The 21,467-nt window shown below is 50.8% G+C and overlaps 3 protein-coding genes across 4 annotated transcripts; 2 read left to right on the top strand and 1 right to left on the bottom strand.

Annotated features, from left to right (window-relative positions):
- Positions 1-1,943: 1,943 nt before the first annotated feature.
- Positions 1,944-4,633, top strand: TMEM119 (transmembrane protein 119). The gene is made up of 2 exons (XM_084297565.1): positions 1,944-2,037; positions 3,323-4,633. Exon 2 carries the CDS (start codon positions 3,339-3,341, stop codon positions 4,044-4,046), a length of 708 nt encoding a protein of 235 aa, XP_084153691.1. The 5' UTR covers positions 1,944-2,037; positions 3,323-3,338; the 3' UTR covers positions 4,047-4,633.
- Positions 4,634-5,120: 487 nt separating this feature from the next.
- On the bottom strand, positions 5,121-7,693 carry ISCU (iron-sulfur cluster assembly enzyme). The gene is made up of 5 exons (XM_084297499.1): positions 7,576-7,693; positions 6,914-7,027; positions 6,587-6,697; positions 6,129-6,207; positions 5,121-5,758 (listed from the first exon to the last, which is right to left on the bottom strand). The coding sequence occupies exons 1-5, from the start codon at positions 7,660-7,662 to the stop codon at positions 5,667-5,669; spliced, it is 483 nt and encodes a 160-aa protein (XP_084153625.1). The 5' UTR covers positions 7,663-7,693; the 3' UTR covers positions 5,121-5,666.
- Positions 7,694-7,955: 262 nt separating this feature from the next.
- On the top strand, positions 7,956-21,427 carry SART3 (spliceosome associated factor 3, U4/U6 recycling protein; the record flags this gene model as incomplete). 2 transcript variants are annotated; one of them, XM_084297070.1, is made up of 19 exons in its annotated part: positions 7,956-8,147; positions 8,793-8,919; positions 9,767-9,871; positions 10,850-11,034; positions 11,817-11,922; positions 12,665-12,789; positions 13,091-13,246; positions 13,530-13,668; positions 14,062-14,169; positions 14,567-14,644; positions 14,851-14,909; positions 15,779-15,888; positions 16,153-16,265; positions 16,671-16,747; positions 17,132-17,300; positions 18,006-18,454; positions 18,932-19,084; positions 19,672-19,859; positions 20,387-21,427. In XM_084297070.1, the coding sequence occupies 19 exons, from the start codon at positions 7,956-7,958 to the stop codon at positions 20,565-20,567; spliced, it is 2,820 nt and encodes a 939-aa protein (XP_084153196.1). In that variant the 3' UTR covers positions 20,568-21,427. The 2 variants fall into 2 exon arrangements, with proteins under 2 accessions (XP_084153196.1, XP_084153195.1); XM_084297069.1 differs by having other exon boundaries at positions 18,003-18,454.
- Between the last annotated feature and the right edge of the window lie 40 nt (positions 21,428-21,467).

Genomic DNA, 21,467 nt, shown 5'->3' with positions numbered 1-21,467 from the left:
CCCCCAAATCCCGGCGTTTTGCTGCCCCAGCAAAGCAAATTAGAGGCAGAGCCAGGCCCGAAATTTCCCAAATTGCCGGGTTGGGCTGGAGGTGGCTGTGCCACCCGCCCCGCAGAGCCCAGCCCTGCGGGTGTCCCCCCCCCCCCCCTTTCCCCTTTTCATCTGCCCTAAATTACAAAGCGGGGCCTGGCGGCGCGGCCCTGCCCAGCGCCGAGGGGCTGAGGCGTCCCTCCCCGGCGGCCAAAACGGCTCCGGGATGGCTGTGGGCACTGGCACCCGCTGCTGGGCTGGGACAGGGACAGGGACGGGGACAGGGACAGGGACAGGGACAGGGACAGGGACAGGGACAGGGACAAGGACCCAAACCCAGACCCAAACCCAAACCCAGACCTGGACCCAGACAAGGAGCTGAGGGGACCCAGCCCATGAGGGCCACATGTCCCCAAGCCACGAGGTGTCACACCACGGGCAGTGGCCCTGCCACCCGACCCCAAAGAGGCTCCCACAGCTGGGGAAGGCGTTTTGGTGTTCCCTGGGTGCCCTTACACCCCCCAAAAATTGTCGTCGTCCCCCCCGTTGTGGTGATGAAGCCGGGCTGGATGCCGCTGGCGCTCCTCCAAGCTGCTCGGAGGGGCCCCGGCTCCGTCCCCCCCTCTCCCCTTTAAGCTTTTTAGGATAATTTAAGGCCGGGTGAAAGCCGTCCCGGCAGCTGCGAGCAGCTGGCCGGCTGCAGACAGACGGACTGACGCGGTATTTTTGGGAGCGAGGGGTCCGGCTGCGCTGGGTGACGCCGGGTGAAACACGAAACGGGGACAGGGATAGGGACGGGGATGGGGACGGGGATGGGGACGCCTGCCCTCACCCCCCCCCCCCCCCCCCCCAGCCCTCTATCCCCAAGCCTTGGCTTTTTAGGGGGATTCTGGCAGGGTCCCCGGGGAGGCGCGGAGCCGAATAGCAAGGGGATGAGCTCACTGCGGCCGCCAGCGTCTTGAGCAATTTCAGCCCAGACAGCGCGGGCGGCGGGGGGGGAGCATGGCCAGGGCAGGGGGACAGGGGGATGCCCCCATCCCAGAGCCCGTGCCCCTATATGGGGACCCGCAGGGGTGATTTTCCCTATGTCTGCCCGCACCCCAAGGCAGAGATCCCTGCTCGGGAGCTTTTCCGGGCGGTGGGGTTTAGGAAACGGGCTCCGAAAACCAAGGGGGTTGGTCCCAAGCCCTGTTTGCCCCCAGGCTGCATCGTGAGCCCTTAAAAGTGATGGGGGAGCAAGCCCCAAACCCTCCCCATCCCCGTCCTCATCCCTGCCCCCATCCGTGTCCCCATCCTTGTCCCTGTCCCCCCTTCTAGGATGGATGGATGGATGGATGGATGGATGGATGGATGATCTATCAATCGATGGATCAATGGATCAATAGATGGATGGACGAGGCAAATGGGCAGAGCTCCCCCATGGGTTTCAGATCCCTTTTTCTCCCGGGGCAGATGGCTTGCAGGACGGGGTGGCTGTGCCCCATCAGCCCGCCCTATAGCAGGGTTTGGGTTTGCAGCGACAGGAGCAGAGCTGGGTCTGTGGGGCTACCCACGGCTCTGCAGGAGCCACCCTTTTACCTCCAGCCCTCGCAGCGAAGCCCTCCCCTTGCCCCCTCTTTCTGCTCCTGCACCCCAAAAAGGAGTGCGGGGACGCGGGGATGCAGAGGGGCGCCCCATAAAGCCGAGAAGCCCCCAGCCGTGGGCTGTCCCCCCTTGGAGGGGGCCGTGGTGGGTCTGGGGGCCGCCTGCCCCTCGCCGGCCTCCCCTGCTCCCTCCCCAAAGCGGCCCTAATGAGAACAAGCTGGTCCGCGGCGCTCGCAGCCAGTGAGCTCCGGGCTGCGGCGCGGGAGGAGGAGGAGGAGGAGGAGGAGGAGGAGGAGGAGAGAGAAAGAGGAGGAGGAGGAGGAGGAGGGAGAGGGACGAGGGCTCCATCCGGGCAGGCAGCAGAAAGGGGCGAGAGGCGAGGTGCGTGGGACAGACCCGTCCTGCCGGCACCCTCCCGGCCAGGTGAGCTCCCCGAGCCCCACTCGTGGCGTGGGGCCCGCTCTCCCCAAAACTCCCACTTCCCCTGCACCCCGTGGCTCTTTTTTTCTCCCCCTTTTTTCTGCTCAAGCCCTGACTTTTTGGGGTGGCTGAGGGCTCAGCGGGACGGGGCCGCAGCCACGCGCCCGCGTGCGCGCCGGGGAGGATGCTGCGCCCGCACCACGTCGAGGCTGGGATTTCCTGCATGGAGGAACTTTGCGTGGCCAGGCTGAGCCAGGAATGGGGCCGCACGGCGGGGATGGGGACAGGGGGGACTGGGGGTGGCCCCGGTGCCCATTTGGGCTTCGCTTTTTGCCACCAGGGCCGGGGCAGCGGCTACGCGTTGTCTCCGCTCGCTAACGGTGCCTCAATGCCGCCGCCTTCCCCCCAGGGGCCCCTCCACGGGGCGAAGGCGGCAGAGGGATGAAGAAAGAAGCCCCTGACCCCAAAACTTGTCCCCTAAATCCCAACTAGGGGCTGAAATGGGGGCGGCCAGGCTGCAGAACTGGGGCCGGGGGGGCCGCCTCACGCCCCGTGCTCGCTCTGCCCTAACGCAAACCAGATTTCTGCAGCGGGAGCGCGGCCGCCAGCCAAGTCCTGCTGGCTGCGGGGGGGAGAAAACGGGGACGGGATTGGGATTTGGGGGTGGAAGGAGAGGGAGAAACAGGTCCAGGGATCCCCGTGGGGATGCTTCGTGTCCCGGCCCTTGTGGTGGCCCCGTGGCAGCTCCGGCTGGGGACGGTTTGCAGCCGGGGCGAGCGTTGGGAAATGCCGCTCGCGCCGGGGGCCGGCCCCCTCGGCAGCTCCGTCTGTGTCAGAGTTTCCACTGGAAAAACCTCAATTTTCAGGAATTTTCGACTCGGCCAAGCGGCCGTTGCTGGAAGCCAGCTCTTGGCTCTTGCCCCGGTCACCTCGCCACGCTCGCAGCGTCCCGGGGCCTTGAGCAATCCCAGCCAGTTTCCAGCTATTTTTACAGCGCGGCGTTGCAAAACAAACACAAAGCCCTGCTCGGCCTCGCCGGCGGCGGGGCGACGAAACCAAAGCTGATTTTTTTTTTTTCCTTTTTTCCTTTTCTTAAAGAATTCTTAAAGAATTTTCACCCGGGTGAAGCCCCCCATGTAGGAACAGCCGGGCACACGCTCAGCCCTCTGCGCTGGAGACTGAGCCAAGCGCCCGGTTCGGGGCGTGCGCATCGAGGCCGTTGCTTGGGGCAGAATTTGGGATTTTTTTTTTTGCTCATTTTTCACCGTTTTCCCCCTGCTTTCCGCAGCACGAATCCCGGGGCGATGGCAGGGTGGCAACTCCTGCTGCTGCTGCTGCTGCTGGTGGTGGTCTCGGCGCACGCCGCAGCGCCCCGGCACGCCGCGCTGCTGCCCGACGCCGGCGGCAGCGGGGACGGCGACGAGGTCTCAGCCACGCCGCCCGCCCGGCCGGTGACAGCGGGGCCAGGTCCCACGATCGGGGCCACGACGGGGACGGCCGTCACCAACAGCTCGGCGCCGGGCAACGTCCTGGACGGGCTGGTGGATTTCTTCAAGGAGTACACGCTGCTGGTGGTGGTGGTGGGCTCGCTGGCCTTCGTCCTGCTCTTCATCGTCTGCGCCGCCCTCGTCGTGCGGCAGAAGCACAAAGCCTCCGCCTATTACCCCTCGTCTTTCCCCAAAAAGAAGTACGTGGATCAGCGGGACAAGGCAGGGGGCGGCCGGGCTTTCAACGAGGTGCCCGAAAAAGCTCCGGACCCCGGCGCCGAGGAACCCCTGGACTGCAGCCGGCAGCTGCAGGCTGACATCCTCGCCGCCGCCCAGAGCCTCAAATCCCCCAACAAAACCCCGCTGGCCAACGGGGCCAGCGCCCGGGGGGAGCACGAGGAAGAGGAGGAGGAGGAGGAAAAAGGGAAGGAGGAGGAAGAAAGCCAGCCCCCTCCCCAAAACCAAGCTGCAGGGGGCACGGAGGAGGTCCCCGGGGCGCCCCAAGAAGCCCCCCCTGGTATCTAACGGGGCCGCCGCCAGACTCGGAGCCGGGTTCGTGCCCGCTCCCTCCTCTCCCCGAACCCCTGAAGATGAAGCACGGCCCCAAGCACCCGGCCCCAAGCACCTGGTGAAGGTTTTGCTGGTGGCCGGGACCTTCTGTAGGGTTTGGGGTGGTTCTGCAGGGGTTTGGGGCCATTCCACAGGGATTTGGGGCCGTTCCGCAGGGTTTGGGGCCGTCCCACCCCCGCTCCCAGCCGGCTTCGCCCTCCGCCTGCAGTGCCTGGGGGTGAGGGGAGCGGTGCCGTGCCCCCCGGAGGTATTTTGGTGAAGTCCCCACCAAAAAAAAAAAGGAGGAAAAACTAAACCAGCAGCACCCGGGCAGCAGCAGGAGGATTTGGGGACGGCGCCCCCGTCCCTGCGGTCGTGCCCTGAATGTCGCAGCCCCTGGCAAAGCACGGGGGAGGGAGAGCTCGGAGCGGAGCTGGAGTTTTGCCTTATTTTCTGCCCCCCTCGGCTCTGAATAAAGACGTTTCCACGCGCGTTGCCTCTCCCGTGTGTTCCTGAGGCCGGCGCAGCTCGGGCTTGGGGACAGGCAGGGGCAGCAGGACCCTGTCCCAGCCCTCGTTGCACCCCATAAAGTGGGGGCAAACGGGAGGGCGAGGGGCTTCCCGATGTGAAAGTCGTGTCCCCGTTATCCCCCTGTCCCCATATCCCCAAAACCCTTTGCAGCCAGCAGGGTTTTATCCCCCCCCACGCTGCCAGAGGGGCTCCTGCACGCACACTGAGCCCGTTCTGCCCCAAAACAGACGCAGCCCTCGTTAAGGTGGGGACAGGGAGGGTGATAAAAATCTCCCAGAGCAGGCAAAGCTTCCCAAAACGTTTTCCTTCGGTGCTGGAAACCTCCAGCCAGGCTCCTGTGGAAAACCAGCGATCACAAGGCACGGGGGGAGCACGGGAATTCCCAAAAAATCCCCCCCAAACCATCCCTTGCAGCACCCCCCAAGGCTCTCCCCTTCCTCCCTCGACCTGGTCCCAAGAACGCAGCCGCCAGCCCCTCAGGGCGCGTTTTGTCCCTCTCCACAGATCATTCCGCAGAGCTGAGGGTTGAACACTTTAATTACAGCTCCCCAATTAACCCCAATCCCCTCCCCGGGGGTGAACGAGCAAGGAAGAAGCCCCCCGAGGGCCGGGTTGGGGCTTCCCGGGGCCGCGCTCCCCACGCAGTTATCGCCCTCGAGGCGTTTCGGTGCCTCCCGGGGAGGAGCTGGGCACAGGGGGCGGCGTGTGGGGGGGTCCCAGATGGTGAAAAGAAGCTCCGAGAGCTGCAGGCAGCAACCAAACCCCCCCAGGAGCCGCGCGCCGCAGCGACACGCACCCCGAGCCGCGGCTCTCGCGGGTACAAGAAGAGCAAGGCAACGCTTCCCACTCAACTCTGCAAAACTTGAGGCAAAACGCCCCATCCTCCCCCAAAATGCAGCCCTAAACGGCAGGGCTGGCTCTCAGTCCTTTCCCTCGGAGGGTTTCAGACCAGTTCGGCTGCAGGAGCAGCGCCGGGCTGCGTGTGGGGTTCCACGAAAGCTCGAGTGATTGCACCGCAAATCCAGCAGGAAGGAGGAGAAGCCCCCCCGGCAGCCCCCGCAGCCATCAGTTGGCTTTCTGCTCCGGCTCCTCTTTCTTTGGGTGCTGCTTCAGCTTGTAATCGGCCAGGGCGGCCTTGATTGCATCCTCAGCCAGCACTAGGAAAAAAAAAAAAAACACATTTTTAAGTTATTTTTTAAATAAATACTTTAAGAAGAACAGGTTATTTACAACAAAAGGTGACATTAAGAGCAGGAGCAGGCAGCAGGGAGCACGGTGCCTCACAACATCAGGATTTGAACTTTTTGTTTCTCATTTTCTCATCTATACAGACACCAAAAGATGGAATTGATGTGAAAATTCACAACCAAGGTCTGCACGTAAGCAAGGTTCTCTTGCAGGCCAATCTTTGCTGCTCCACGTGCAGAAACTTTATTTAGAAATAAATAAAGCAGCCTCTGCAGTGCCCCCAGAAGGCTCGCCCTGCAGTCCAGCTGTGTAACTTTCCCAGCTCAGCCCCGTACTTACTGGAGCAGTGCAGTTTGACCGGAGGAAGGCACAGCTCTTTCGCAATATCCGTGTTCTTGATCTTTAACGCTTCGTCAACCTGAAATGCAGTCAGCGTGTGGTCAGCAGCCACCTCACGCACACACACACACACCACAGAGGCGCTCGCTGCGAGCTTTAAAGCTGCAGAGCCAACTGAATCGACACAGAAAAACATCTCAAACTGCCGGGGGCAGCAAGAGATGCTGAGAGCACGCTAATATGTGCAAAACCTCTCAAAATTCTCTGTTTTCTTCTGTACCTGACATACAACAAGTTTAAGGAATGCCTCAGACAGAGCAGTGGTGGTAACAAACCACACTGTGACAGTGTCACTGCAGGGACTGTCCCCTCCCCGATCCCAACAGGCAGTTTGAATGCTCAAATACTTCAATATTTAAGCACACAGTGCCACTTCCAACCCCGGCCGAGGCCCTTACCGTCTTCCCTTTAACCCACTCTGTTGCCAGGGAGCTGGAAGCGATCGCTGACCCACAGCCGAAAGTCTTGAAGCGAGCTTCGACGATCCTGCCGTTCTCATCCACTTCGACCTGGAAGAACACGGGGAAGAACACCTCAGCTCCACGAGGCACAGCCCAGAGCAGTAGGGACAAGCCCTGCCCAGGCTCCAGGGGACATTTTTACATCCAAACATGCTGACAAGGGCAAGCTGTGTCAAAGCCCTGGCTGAGGGGAGGGAGACAGCAGCAGGCGTGGGCCTCACAGTGTCCCCACGCTCTCCCTGTGTCAGCCCTGAGGTTCCTCACCTGCAGCTTCATGACGTCCCCACAGGCTGGGGCGCCCACCAGCCCGGTGCCCACGTTCTTGGCGTTGCGGTCGAGGGAGCCGACGTTGCGCGGGTTCTCGTAGTGATCCACCACCTGGCGGGGCACCGACAGTGCCGTAAAATCATAAAGGTTGGAAAAAACACTCAAAATCACCCCCTCCCACCAACGTCACCCAGCGAGCCGCGTCCCCAAGCACCACGTCCAACCTCTCCTTGAGCACCCCCAGGGACGGTGACGCCACCGCCTCTCCCTGGGCAGCCCGTCCCAACGCCTGGGTGCTATTTCTGAGGAGAAATCTCTCCTAAATCCCAGCCTGAACAACTCGGGGCCGTTCCCTCTGCTCCTATCGCTGCTTACCAGTGAGGAAAGACCAACCCCAGCTCCCCACTTGTTCTTATCAGACAGTTATAAAGCGCAATAAGCTCTCCCCACAGCCTCTATCCCAGCCCCAGTCTCCCCTCACAGGATTTGTGCCCCCCGCCCTTCACCAGCCCTGCCCCGGACCCACTCCAGGCCCTCAACGTCCTTCTCGTAGCAACGACGCCACAACCCCACACAGCGCCCGAGCTCCGGAGCTGCCCCCAGCCCCTCCAAAACCCCTCCCGGTTTCTCGGTGCCCTCCCCGGCCCCCAGCCCCTCACCTTTTTGTGGTAACCCAGCGCCGGCCCCGCCGCCCCGCGCGCAGGCCGCAGCAGCAGCGCCGCCCCCGCCCTCCCCAGCGCCGCCATCTTGCGTCTGGCTGCGCTCTGCCCTGCCCGCCCCTCAGGACCCCTCGTCGGCGAGGCCCCGAGCTGCCCGCGGCGCCGCCTGCTCTTCGGTCGAACCGCCGCGGGGTAAAACCGGGTACCGCTCAGCGCACGGCGGCAGAGGAGCGGTGAGAAACCGGGAACGGTGCGGAAGGCTGCGAGGGTTTCTCCTCACGGCGGATGAGCGGTGGGTGTGCGCTGCTTTGAGGCAGGCGCGGCGCGGGCAGCCCCAACGGGTGGCGGAGCGCGGCGGGCGCTGAGGGGAGCTGCATAAGATGGCGGCGGCGGGAGCTGAGGCGGCGGCGGCGGCGGCTGAGGAGGAGGCGGAGGGGGAGAAGCGGAGGCTGCCGCTGCCGGACCCGGAATCGGGCGGTGATTCGGAGGACGAAGGCGACTCGGACTCGTCAGGGGATGGCGAGGATGAGGAGAAGGAGAACGAGGCCGAGATCCAGCGGCTGGAGGAGCAGGTGAGGGGGGCGGTGAGGTGAGGGGGACCCCAGAGACACCCCAGAGACCCCTTCGCGGTTGCTGTGGGCTCCCTCAGGTCGCTCCCGGCATTGGCCGTGTTTTTCTGGGGTCCACCGTGGGTCCCGAGGGTTTTAGGGGGGTCCCCGGTGTGGTGTGGGGCTGGAGGGGGGGGGTTATGGGGCCTTTTCTCCTCAGAGAGCCCCAACGGGCAGGCGAAACGCGCTGAGGGGCTTTGGGGCCGGTCCCGTTGTTTTCCGTTAAGTTTTGGGACGCCCAGAACGCCTCAGGTTTATCGCTGGAGCTGGTCCTTACTTACTCACAACGCCTGAACAATTTTCTGCAGTGCTCCAGGGTTTGGCACCTGTGCTGCCGAGCAGGCTTTAGAGCTCAAAATTTGCTTTTTGGTAGAGTTTTAAAGCTCAGTTAAACTCGAAATGTGTTTTTATAAACGTCTGTGGCCTGAAAGTATCCTGTGGGCACCACTGGAGCCGGCTGTGTGCAGGGAGGGAGATGCTGGGCTGGTTGCATGAACCTGTGAGGAGATTCACGTGCTGTGAGAGCATGTGGTGTTCTGCTAAATGTTCTCTCGCTTCTGTATGTCGTTATGATGCCTTAAAAATCCACTTTTATTTTTTTCCTTGAAGCTTTCCATCAACGCCTTTGACTACAACTGCCACTTGGACCTGATAAAGCTGCTCCGCCAGGAGGGAGAGCTGGTGAAGCTGAGGAGAGCTCGCCAGAAGATGAGCGAGCTCTTTCCCCTTACCGAAGGTACGGAGCTCAGCTTGCTGCTGCTCAGGGATCAGTCAGCGATTCAAAGGCGTTTTGGGGTGAAATCCCCTTGTTTCAGCAGTGAAATGTGTTTGTGCATGGTTTCCTGCAGGAACTCAAGATTTTGGTGCTTGCAGCTGCCCTGCCCTGCCCTCTGCTGTGGGGTGGAGCTGGCAGGAGGGGATGTTTTACGGGGCAGACAGCTTTACCTGTGCTGGGCTGGTAACGTGCAGCTGGGGGTGGCAGCACAGAAATGGTTTAGTCAGTGAGCGTGACTCAGAGCCCAGGCAAAACGCTGCCAAAAATTAAACTTTACAGGCAAGCAGCAAAAAATACCGTGGTGGCAGAAGCTGTGGGTAGCCCTTAAAGCGTGGAGTTCTTTTTCTTCCTAATAAACCCAGAGGCAATGTAAATACCACAGAGGCTGTTCCGCCGGTGTACTTTTAGCCTTGGCAAGGGAAAGTTTCCTTTTATGCGTGTGGGAACTTGCAGCCTCTGGAGCCGTTTATTGTTTCCTGTAAAATGGGAAGAAGGTGTGCCACTCGGCGGCTCTTGGGTTGCTGGTTCACTCAGATCTTCTACACAAACTACCAATAACTTGCTGCTTGCAGCTGCAGCTTTCTTTAAATAAATGTGTGCTTGTTTTGTACCCGGTTGGAGAGGTCTGTGCCAAACTTTTCATTTAAATTAATTATAATTGTGGCTAAAGTTGCTTTTTTTCCCCCGTTGTCCCTCTCTGTGTTTTTAAGTCTGTTATTTAAAAACTCCAAACGCTTGAACAAACAATTGAAGTTATTTTTTTTTTTTTCTGAGCTTTTTGTGATGGGTTCGAACTTGTTGGTTTCAGAAATCTGGCTGGACTGGCTGAAGGATGAGATAAAGATGGCTTCTGAGATCTCGGAGCGAGAGAAAGTTTACGAGCTATTTGAGAGAGCCGTGAAAGACTACATCTGTGAGTTCTTAATATTTGCTATAAAACGTATTGTTACATTCAGATTACACTTTTCTAGGAAAATCTTTTCATTCTAATGCAGAAATTGCATCAAAAATATTAGCATGGAGTGATCCTTGCTTTGTTCTGAAGTGTTCGAGTTACAGGCCGCTTAAAGGCAATGCTTTAAGTGCCACTGCAGTCTAAGATAGTCTAAGCTAACATTAAAAAATATTTTAAATGCATTTTTTGCACTTTTCTAATGTCCATAAGCAGCAAGTATTGTGCTTGGTTAAGGAATGCTTTCTGCATTACCCACGGCACCTTCTTGAGCTCTTTTTTGAGGAGAATGAGTGCTGTTGAGATGTTCACTCCTGCTCTCACCTTCTGTGTTGGTTAGCGCTGCCTCTGTTGTTTCCATTATGTGACAGCTCCTAAAACAGCCTGTGGTTGCTGTCCTGGAGGTAGCATTCCTGAAATGCTTTGACGTGGAAGAACCTCACCGTGTGGCCTTGTTAAAGCGAGGGCAGCACGTGGTGGCTTCTCTCTGTTTGTCAGGAGCTGCCTGCAGCCATATGCTGCTTCAGAGCACTGCGTGCTGCTTGGGTGTTGTGGCAAGGTGCTGAAAACGTGATGTTAGGAGCAGGGAAGGACTGGTATCATCAGAGGGGAATCTCTTCCAGAAAATTAATGTAAAATGTCCCAGCACGAGCATGGCTGGCACTGCCGGGTGTTGGTGGGAGTTCAGGAAGGTGAAGAGCTGAGAAGAGGGGCCCTCTGGATCTGCTGCCAGTAAGGACCACGAGGGTGACTTCCTCCAGAAGACCAACTGTAGCTGCTGGTACCGAACCAAGAGCACAGAATAAAACAATTTTTTCTTTACTCTATTGAGTGGTAAAGAAAATTGTGTCTTGGTCTACTTGTGTTTGGGGAGCAGAGACCCCTTTCTGGTTTTCAAGGTCCTTAGCTCACCTGTTTCTTTCTCCTAACCTTGTTCAGGTCCTGAAATCTGGCTGGAGTATGCCCAGTACTCGATCGGTGGCATCGGGCAGGAGGGAGGAATCGAGAAGGTTCGCTCCATATTTGAGAGAGCCTTAACAGCCGTCGGGCTGCACGTGACAAAAGGAACGGCTCTGTGGGAAGCGTACCGCGAGTTTGAGAACGCCATCCTGGAAACAGCACAGGTAAGGCCAATCTCCTGGGCTACTGCAAGTAAAAACCTCTGGTATCGCTTCTGAAGTCATCTCGTGCTGCTCCTTCGTCACACACTGAGCAAAGAGGCTGTGGGGTTGCTTAGCTGTTACTTCTCAGCTGTAGGAACTGGTCCTGTGCTCTGGGAAAGGCGTTCTCTGCGTTTGTTGGTGTAATAACGAGTCTGTGCTTAAATAAGATCATGAAATCTCACATCTGGAAGCAAAATTTCTGTGCTTTAGCTTGAGCTGATGAGAATAATGTTAAACCAACTAGCTTTACTATTAAGCAGCTTCATTATTAGAATATTTCCATTTCCTTTCAGCTTACTACGTAAGATCTGGCAGTTAATCAGTAATGAAATGCCCTAACACAAGGGTAATGGGCGAACACCTTTCCCCTGATAAACAGAAAGGAATCTGGAAGCTTTAAATCATCCGTGTGAGCAGCAGGGATTTATTGAAAACCTCTCTGGCAGCCCAGTGGGCTTGTGGAATGGCACGATCACACGCTGTTTACCTCCAGGTTTTCATTTCCCAATGTGTGCCTTGGCTTTCACTGAGGAACATTTTTTACATTCACCCAATTCAAAGCCCAGCAGTTCCCAAGTTTTAGCTTTCCCAGCAGCCACCTGAGATGCAAGTTGCCTACGTCTGTGCTTCAGGGCTCGTGTAGTCATTTGGAGCCCAGATCCCCAGCCCATAAACAATACCCCCTCGTGTTCCTCGGCTCAGGCTTGAGGGAGCTGATTAAATTTCAATCCTTTTGTTTGTAGCCAGCTCCTGGCAGCGTTCCGTCTCCCGAGCAGCAGCAGATGCTCTGCAGCCAGCTTGAGAGGATCCACACGCTGTTCAGGCGCCAGCTGGGGATCCCGCTGTTAGGTGAGAGCCTTTGCACTGGGGGGGATGGCGTGAATAAACCATTACAGCGAGGCTTTAGTTGTGATTATTCCTCTGGTAGAGCTACACAAATTGCAGCTGTAATATCCGAACATTCCTTACTCGGTTACGTTTGCCTGTCTTTGGGGTCCCTTGAATGCTGCGCGTTTCCCTTTTATTCAGAAATATTAATTGAAACTTGGTTTGTCTGTTCCTTCAGTGCATAATTTGAGATCACTTAGGCCAAGTACAAGTAATTAGCATGAAACACGACCATCAGGAGCTAGGAATTCAGCTGTGAAGCTCACTGTACAAGAAGCTTGGTTGGTAGGAAAATAATACGTGCTGACAGCTGGGTTGTTAGTCTGCTGTATCAGGTTCATTTAACTTTAAACTCCTTGAGTCCCTTTTTTTGGTTCGTTGTCTCCTTCCAAGAGAAGTCTAGGCACAGATCTTTGACTTCTTCATTTACGTATTGGAAGAATCTGGGCTGGCTTCTGCTTTGAAGACTTGGGAAGATCTTGGGACTTTTGTTCTTGTAAAGCAAAGCCATTAGCTTTAAAATAACTTGTCCTGAATTTGTGTTCAAATTACTCTATATATGATAGTGTACAACCCCCTTAAAGGTGTAGTAGTGTAGCAGTTAATATACAAACAGAAATACTCACTTATTAAAATGAAGAATTGAATTCTTATTTAGTCCATTGAGGGCATTAATGATGTGGTTTCCTGTCTCTTTTCATAGATATGGAGGCCTCATATGCTGAGTACGAGGAATGGTCAGAAGAGCCAATACCAGAAACAATAATAAAGAACTACAAAAAAGCTCTACAGCAACTGGAGAAGTGTAAACCATACGAAGAGGCACTGGTAATGCTTTTACTTTCATGTTGCTGTAAAAATAACAATTAATTGGTTTGTGGTGATTTTTTTTCTCTAGTCTCTCAGATAAGGGAGCTCCCTTGAGCATGGTCAGCTGGCTGGCAGCTATGAGCAATACGCAAGGCACTTCATAATCAGATGTGCTGGAAACTTTTGAAGCTGCTGATAATTAGAGGCCAAGTTCATGTTTGAAATTTTGCCTGAGACCTACCCTGTGTGACAGTTGTGCTGTTTGAATCTCGCTTTGTTGAGAAGGTTTTTATTTTTCCCTTTCCTATGTGTTTTATAGCTGGGTGCTGAGACTCCAAAGCTAGCAGAGTACCAAGCTTACATCGATTTTGAGATGAAAGCAGGTGATCCAGCTCGCATTCAGTTGATCTACGAGAGGGCTTTGGCTGAGAACTGCCTTGTACCAGATCTTTGGGCACGCTACAACCAGTATTTGGTAAGGCAAACAGAAATGTTTGGGGTTTTATCTTCCGTTTTTATTTGTCTTTTTGTTTTAATATCTTAGTGGTTGATAAATAACAGGAGGTGTTCTCCTAATCCTGTCACATTGTCTTCAAATTCTCCAGAAGCTGATTTCTACTTCACTTTATTTTCAGTGGTGTATTTATTGATCAAGCGAGCGTTTGCTCAGTTTTTCCCCCAGCTTTGTATTTTCTCTGCAGAATTTGTCTTGGGCTCTCTGGCTCACAGGTACTTAAAACTTGGTGTGCTTATTTCAGGACCGGCAGCTGAGAGTGAAAGAATTGGTCTTGTCTGCTCACGATCGCGCTGTTAGGAACTGTCCCTGGACAGTTGGGCTCTGGATTCGCTATCTTCTGGCGATGGAGAGGCACGGAGTTGACCACTGCATTATTTCTGGTAAAGAAATATCTCAGCAAACCTTCTTCACAGTACAGAACCACTTCTTGTTGTGCTATGAATGCTGTGTGACAAGTGGTGACCTGCAGGATTTGGTGTAGCCCTTCTCCAGCAGTCTTAAAGCCAATGAGATTTACAGTAGCGTGCTTCCAGGGCACAGCTGTTACAGTTGAGCAGCTTTGCTTCTAAGCAAGCTCTTTATTTCAACTTTACTTCAATGTTGCTGAATTTAATGGGCTTTTACATTGAATTCCTTAAACAATTTACTATATTTAGGGTTTCTTGTGTTTTTTGTTGTCCTGTATGCTGCAGCTTGTTAACTTTATCAATAATTGAAAAGTAAATACATGTGTGGTTTTTTTTTTTTTTTTTACCCCCTCCTGTTTCTTACAGAAATATTTGAAAAGGCTCTGAATGCAGGTTTTATTCAGGCAACGGACTACGTAGAAATCTGGCAGGCATATCTTGATTACCTAAGAAGAAGAGTGGATTTTACACAAGGTACGTATGATATGTTTGAATAAATGAGTTTTATGTATCTGAAACAGTGATGTTACTTTAAAAAATAAAACACAGTCAACACTAGTTTCATATTCTTCACAAACAGTACTTTCTTGCCTGTCAGTGTGCATAAAATATAAGAACGTACTTGTTTTAGAGTAGCTCCTTGCTGAAAAAATAGATTGTGCTGTCACAAAAATTGTGTTTTATATGTTAGGTACTTGGTGGCGGTTGGTGTTTGTTTTGTTCTGGTATGCAAGTAGTGAGCTTTACTGAAGTAGCAAGTTTTATTTATTTCCTGCTGAAAGAAAATCATTGGGGGTGTAAGTGAAGAGATTTTAGTGGATAGGAAATGAAAATTGTTGTTCTAAGGTGGTTCTTTCTCTTTTTTTTGAAGACTCAAGTAAAGAATTGGAAGAGCTGCGATCCGCATTTGCCCGTGCTGTGGAGTACTTGAAACAAGAAGTTGAAGAGCGTAAGTTAAATCATCCCGTGTATTGCTTTGTCTTGTGCAGAATCAGTTTTTTCATAAGAGTAGCTTTCCATATAACGTTTAACTTGTCTTCAAGTGTCTCAGACATCTTAGAAAAAGATGAATACTCCACCTATGATCTAAAACTTGTTTAATAAACACTCTATTTCCAAGAGCCGTTCACAAATAGTACTTATTTTTATTCCCAGGCTTTAGTGAAAGCGGAGATCCATCCTGCACCATCATGCAGAACTGGGCAAGAGTCGAGGTGATGTTTCTGTCTGCTCTATTTTAATTGCTAGAGTAGAGGAAATCTTTCTTTAAACATTCCAACCTCTCGTGTGCATTTTGTCTGTAACTTCAAGGAGTAAATCTTTCTTCTGTTTCTGTGTCAGGGCTGGTCAAGCACATAGTGTAGCTTTAGGACTGAAGGAAGACATCATAGGAGAGACATCATGACGTTTTCTCATCCTTCCTTTGCCCCAGGCTCCTATGAACCTGGATAAGATTACTTTTGTGCTATAATTTCTCTGTATGATGCATGGGATGGCTTGCCAGTCTCCAGTCTTGTAATTGTCCTGCCCAAAGTTGGCCCTGAATTTGAATTGATTCCTTTTCATTTTCTGTGTGCTCCTGGAGGGAGAAGCAGGAGCTTCAGGTGTGATTCAGCTTATAGAGCAGTTTATTAAGTCAGCTGTCTCGTGTACCCACAGACCCCTCTATAGTGAGTTCAGGTGAACTTCACTCTGGTTCTTAATCCACTTCTCCCCCTTTTCCACCCTCTCCCAGTTAGTAACAGAAATGAAGTAATTGTTTTAGATTAAGAACTGTGTTGAACTGCCACGTTAGGTACAATAACGAATAATGACAGAAGGAAAAGTTCAAAAGCAATTGTCTCAAATGCCTTATAATGACCAAAATGAAGTGTCTGTGGGAGCTGGAAACCAAGACTGATGCAAGGGGTGGGCATGGGAGGTGTCACTCAGTGGTAGGAGTACACTAGGTGTTCACTGCTATCTTCTGAGTTTGCATGCATAAGCTTTGGTGTTTTGTGGGGGAGGGAAAGAGGCAGGGGGGTTGTGGTGATGGAACAAAGAATCCTGACCTGTACTGAGTGTGCGGAGTGCTGCTTTACAGGCCCGCTTATGTAACAACATGCAGAAGGCCAGAGAGCTCTGGGACAACATCATGACTAAAGGGAACGCCAAATATGCGAACATGTGGCTGGAGTATTACAACCTGGAAAGGTAAGAGCTTGGCTGGACGAAAGAGTTAAATTAAGTGCCCTCATCTGTGTGAGACAAGGCTGATCTGCTCAGTGTTGGTACGCTCCTTAGGAGTTCACAGTCTGCTTTTGAGGTTCTTAGTTCAGAAATACTACAGCAACAAAACCTAGTGGGAGCTAGCTAGGGAGAGAGGAAGAGTGTTTGCACAGAACATCGTTAACTGTACTGCTTTGTGATTGTGGTGTGGAGGATTGGCTCCTTACTGCTGTGTTTTCCCTGTTGTAGAGCCCATGGTGATACTCAGCACTGCAGGAAGGCCTTGCATCGAGCCGTGCAGTGCACAAGTGACTATCCAGAGCACGTCTGCGAGGTGCTGCTCACGCTGGAGAGGATAGAAGGTAGCAAACTGCAAGACGTTTCATTTTACTGTCAATAATAGAGTGAGCTTTGATCTGGTATTTTGTCATCTGGTGAAGGCTCGCTTTCTTTTGTCTACCGAAGCATACGCAAGCAATTCTTTATTTTCTTTTCTTCACCTTTTCAGGCCTGGTTTAGAGCCTGCTGAAATTGATTTGTTTTTTCCATGCCTTTTGGGGGCATTGTATGATTAAAAAGAGGTTTTTGCTCTGCTTGGATTTTGTTTTCTTTGAAGGCCATTCATTTAATTTATATTAAATGTTCATGTATATGAACTCTAATACTAAGAATAAGATCTATAACTTCATTGATTCTTTTTTTCCTAGAATTGTATTTCCAAGCTATGGGAAGGCTAAATACAAAGCTTTTATTTCTTAATTCTCTAGGAACGTTAGAAGACTGGGATGCAGCTGTGCAAAAAACAGAAAACAGATTAGCACGAGTTAACGAACAAAGAGCAAAGGTCAGAACTTTGTGAACTATAAGCAGTTTATAGGAAATATCTATTTTAAGATCAACCTTTACTGTCAGATTTCTAATGTTGGTTTGTACAGATAAGCCTAAATTGTCTTAAAGCTTCGTAGCTATTGATTTTAGTTTATAATTTAACTTCTTTAGTGCTTCTTTATGTTTCACCTTTTGACACTTGGATGAATATAAGAGTAACAGGAGTGCTCTAGGGAAAAAACTATCAGAGCAAATAATTGACATGTGTTTTAAGTGGTGGTTCCATTAGCTTTGTGTTTATATAGCTCAGGAGAAAACCCTCCAGGTTCAGTACTATAGAAAACAGTGCATGAGAATGCTCTACAGCATGCAGTCAGTTAAATAAGAATCTCTTTCTTAGGTTGCTGAGAAAGAAGCTGCTCTGGCAAAGCAGGAGGAGGAGAAAGCTGAGCAACGAAAGCAGGCTCGGGCAGAAAAGAAAGCTTCCAAAAAGGCTAAAAAAAATAGAATTGGAGACAAACGCAGAGCTGATGATGATGATGAAAGTGAATGGGGACGAGAAGAAGAAGGTAATAAAACAAATGTGTCAGTCCTCTGTCACTGGGGTTACTGGGTGATTGCCTGCAGTTAGAGGCAGATGAAGAAGTGCTCTCACTGTCTTCAGAGCTGCAGTTCTTTCAGGGCCTTTTTCTCCCAGGAGACCTTCTTTGTATTAGCAAAATGAAAGCAAGATGAAATGTTTTTTGGCTAGCTGAAGTACATGCCTAAAAGAACTTCTAGAGATTATTTTTTTTGTAGATTTCTCTTATTTCAGAGAAATATTGTGATTTCTTCTCAATTTAATTTTCCTGAGTCATCAAATGATGCTGAAGCATGCGGAATCTAAACTTGGTTATTTGATATTAGAGTAGTCTCTTGGAGGGTGGTACCAGAAGATCTTAAGATTGTTGCCACTGGGAGTATGGGAAGCTTTTATTTCTTTTTTAATAAAGATCCTATTTGACAGAGAGCATGAGTCAGAAGTTGTAACTGACAAAACCAAATATTGTCAGTGCTTCCATTTAAATCCTTACTGTCTTGGTCAAGTAATCTGTTTCTCATTATTAAGAACCTGAGGGAGGTTTTTATTGCCTTTGAGCTGTCATTGTGTTTTCCATCTCATTCATATTTGCTATTTCATGATTCCATGGTGGTAATGAAGGGCAGTCTAATTTGAGTGCTGAGTGAAATGGTGTGACTTTTCTAGTAAGGCTCTCGATTTCATTACTCAGCAGAGCAGCCCAGCAAGAGGCATAAGGGAGACGGCGATGGTTTACTTCTTGAAGAAGACATGGAGTTAGAAACGGGGCTGTTTGGAAGAAGTGGAGCTGAAAAACCAGACCGGCCGGCAAACCAAAAGCAAAAGCCGTCCACCAGTCGCAAAGACATCCCCAAAGTTCTGCACGACAGCAGTAAAGATAACGTTACCGTCTTTGTCAGCAACCTTTCCTATAACATGGCAGAACCCGAAGTGAAACTGAAGGAGCTTTTTGAGAGCTGCGGGGAGGTAGAGCAGATCCGCCCGGTGTTCAGTAACAAGGGGACGTTCCGGGGCTACTGCTACGTAGAATTCAAGGATGAGAAATCTGCTCTCCAGGCTCTTGGGTTGGATCGTAAAGTTGTGGAGGGAAGACCGATGTTTGTTTCTCCTTGTGTTGACAAGAACAAGAACCCAGACTTCAAGGTAAACTTTTATTTGCTCAAGAAGTGGGTTCAACAGTGGGACTGCGTTGGAAAGCTGGCAGGATGTGTTGCTTCCTGAGTTCCTGCATCTAACAAATTATTGTCTTATTAGTTTAGCATAGTTACCTGATATTAATTCCACAATCTGTGCTTTTCTACTTCACTGGGTTATGTGCAGAAAAACTCAGTATTCAATTAGTGACGCTTGAGCAAGAAGACAGACATATCAATGGTTCTTTTTTTTGTAAAACAAAGATAATGTTTAAAAACTTAACTTCTAAGAATTCCTCGCACGTCCTTGGTGGATGACTGTTTATATGCAAATATCTCTCAAGATATTACTAATGGCTTTTTTATGGTGTGGGTGTTTTCTGTTAATCTCACCTTTTCACTCAAAAGGTTGAGAGCTTTGTAATAGGTTAAAATTCACTTTGTTTCTGGCTGGCTTGAGAGCTAACAGCCTTTCTTATTTCTTCAGGTGTTCAGGTATAGTACCACACTGGAGAAACACAAACTGTTCATATCTGGCCTGCCGTTTTCCTGCACTAAGGAAGAGCTGGAAGATGTGTGTAAAGCACATGGGAACGTGAAGGACATCAGGCTGGTCACCAACCGAGCAGGAAAACCCAAGGTAGGTGTCCTTAATACTCTGTTAATTTCAATGAAATCCTTCAGAAGGGAACTCTTCATGAGATTTGGATATAAAACATAGATTTTTGTAACTTAAGGTAAGTGACTTGATTATTGTTGCCAAATGGGCTTTGCATTAAAAGTCATAGAAATGCGTGGATTTATGTAACCTGGTGTGTCTTTGTGCCAACAAATAAAAAATAGGAGGGGGAAGATTTTTTTTTTGCTGAAATACTAATTAAATTACATGAGAAAAATGTGTGATATAAAAAGGATGGAGGGAAAGAGATCTGCAGCATTTTCAATACAGTAAAAAGAGGCATCAGTAAGTCTGCAAAGAACGTTTGTTTCTAAAATAACTGGCTGGGGTTCACCTGGTATAACTGATCCCCATCCTCCTTTATCTTCAGTTCCTTCATGCTATTGTGCCTAACACCTGCTGCAGTACTGGATTTGCCAGTGAGAAATGAGACACCTCTTTGACAGGGTTTGTTACGTCCATTTCCCAATAAATGGGTGCTTGTTAAATAAGAGACTGTCACGCAGAGAAAGAATGACTAAAACTAGGTTACCTCTTCCCTTATTTAGGGCCTGGCCTATGTGGAATATGAAAACGAAGCTCAGGCCTCGCAGGCTGTGCTGAAAATGGACGGCCTGACAATTAAGGAACACGTCATCAAGGTGGCGATCAGTAACCCGCCTCTCCGAAAGCTGCCGGACAAGCCCGAGGCAGGCAGAGCCTCGCAATTTGCAGTACCACGACAGATTTATGGAGCGTAAGTATTAGCAAGGGTTTCCCAGTGCTTAACAAGCAAACACCAGGGTTGTTTGTAGGCTACGATGTAGGGAGCATCATCCAGAAGATGAGGGAACACCTGAAAGGTACTGAATCAAAGAATTGGAGTTGATGGATTGAGGAAAAGCAGATTTCTCTGTACATTACCGATAGGAACAGGTTGGTAGTGACTGAGTACAGCAGCGTTGGACTGAAGCTGTTCTTTTTTCCTTCCAAGTGCTCCTGCTACTTACGGTTGGTGTTGCAGTGTAGGTGCTCTGTGGATAAAACCACGGAGCTTCAATTCCTGGGGACTGTTGGGCGGTTGTTTTCTGTCAGGATTTAGGTGTGCTGATTCAAAGGTTGTCTGTTGAAAGCTTTGCACTACTTACTACTGAAACGGATGACAAGAATAATATTTAAAGGGGTGTTCCTTTTAGGGAACAAAGCCCTTTTTCTCTTCCTAAGCTAGAACAGTGTGTTCAGAGAGCGTTGGGGTATTCTGAAATGTCACTTTTCCCTCTGCAGGCGAGGGAAGGGAAGGACACAGCTGTCGATGATGCCTCGTGCGTTGCAGCGCCAGAGTAATCCCGTGGCTAAGGCTGAGAACGGGATGGTCCAGAATTCACCAGCAACTTCATCTGAACCTGCTGAGGAGCCGAAAAAGATGTCCAATGCTGATTTTGCCAAGATGCTACTGAACAAGTGAGCAGGAAGTCTGCGATCAGCTGGTCTGGTAAAATGTGAAATGCCTTTATGGAAGCCATGTTGTGTCCTTATGCTAGCAGGGAGAGAACGCCAGTCACAATCAGGTGTAAATACTGCTCAGGACTGCTGCATTCATTAAGATCAGTGTAGGATGGTACAAATCCGTTTTCCTCTGTTTTTAAGAGCAAAGAGTTATACTACGTTCTGGTAAAATGGCATTATGTGATCCCTCATATTGAGGGTACCGAGGGGGGAAATACTTCCTGTACAGGTTGGATGCCACAACATTTTTTTTCTGAATACTTTACAAATCTTTCTCTTTCATTAACGAACGAGATGCGATGTGAAAGCCTAGGGCTGACCTGGTCGAGCTCCACCGCTCAGAAGTTCAGATTGTGATTGCAGTCATTCTCTCTGACAACACACCCACGTTCCACCAAAACACTCTCACACGCACGGACATCCATCTCCTTCCATTAAGAGTTAAATGGCAAATGCTAGTAACTTCACCACAATGGCCTATTTTAGTATTGGGAGAGTTTCTATACATCGGTGTGTATATGTATATACACAAATATACATATCTATGTATTCCGTTGATGTTCTGTTCGAGTTGACCTGTTTTTTATATTGTGTATTTGTAAAAGACATTGAAATTATTTTTAAGTGTCATGGATAAGATTAGCTCCGTTTGTTTTTTCCCCATGGAAGCTGTACATGCTCTTGCTGAGGACCATTCTTGTTTGTTTTTTTTGCTAGCTAGCCCATACGTCTTTGGCAGGTGGTTTCTGTATGGTTTTGTACAAATGTGAAGTGCAAGCTGACGTTCCCTGGTTTATTAAACTCAAGTTCTCAAAGGTTTTCTATAAATACTGTTGCTTTTGTTGAAATGTGGGTGTTG

This window comes from Netta rufina (assembly GCF_964035555.1).
Source record: "Netta rufina genome assembly, chromosome: 17".
NCBI lineage: Eukaryota > Metazoa > Chordata > Aves > Anseriformes > Anatidae > Netta > Netta rufina.
The sequence above is the reverse complement of the archived record's forward strand: the minus strand, read 5'-3'. Positions and strand labels throughout refer to the sequence as shown.

Excerpts from the sequence above, each read along its gene's own strand:
- TMEM119 (XM_084297565.1), top strand. The coding sequence starts at position 3,339 with ATGGCAGGGTGGCAACTCCTGCTGCTGCTGCTGCTGCTGGTGGTGGTC.
- ISCU (XM_084297499.1), bottom strand. The coding sequence starts at position 7,662 with ATGGCGGCGCTGGGGAGGGCGGGGGCGGCGCTGCTGCTGCGGCCTGCG. Across the intron at positions 7,028-7,575 it reads CGCTGGGTTACCACAAAAAG|GTGGTGGATCACTACGAGAA; the intron begins GTGAGGGGCTGG and ends GTGCCCCGCCAG. Across the intron at positions 6,208-6,586 it reads AGTGGGTTAAAGGGAAGACG|GTTGACGAAGCGTTAAAGAT; the intron begins GTAAGGGCCTCG and ends ACTGCATTTCAG.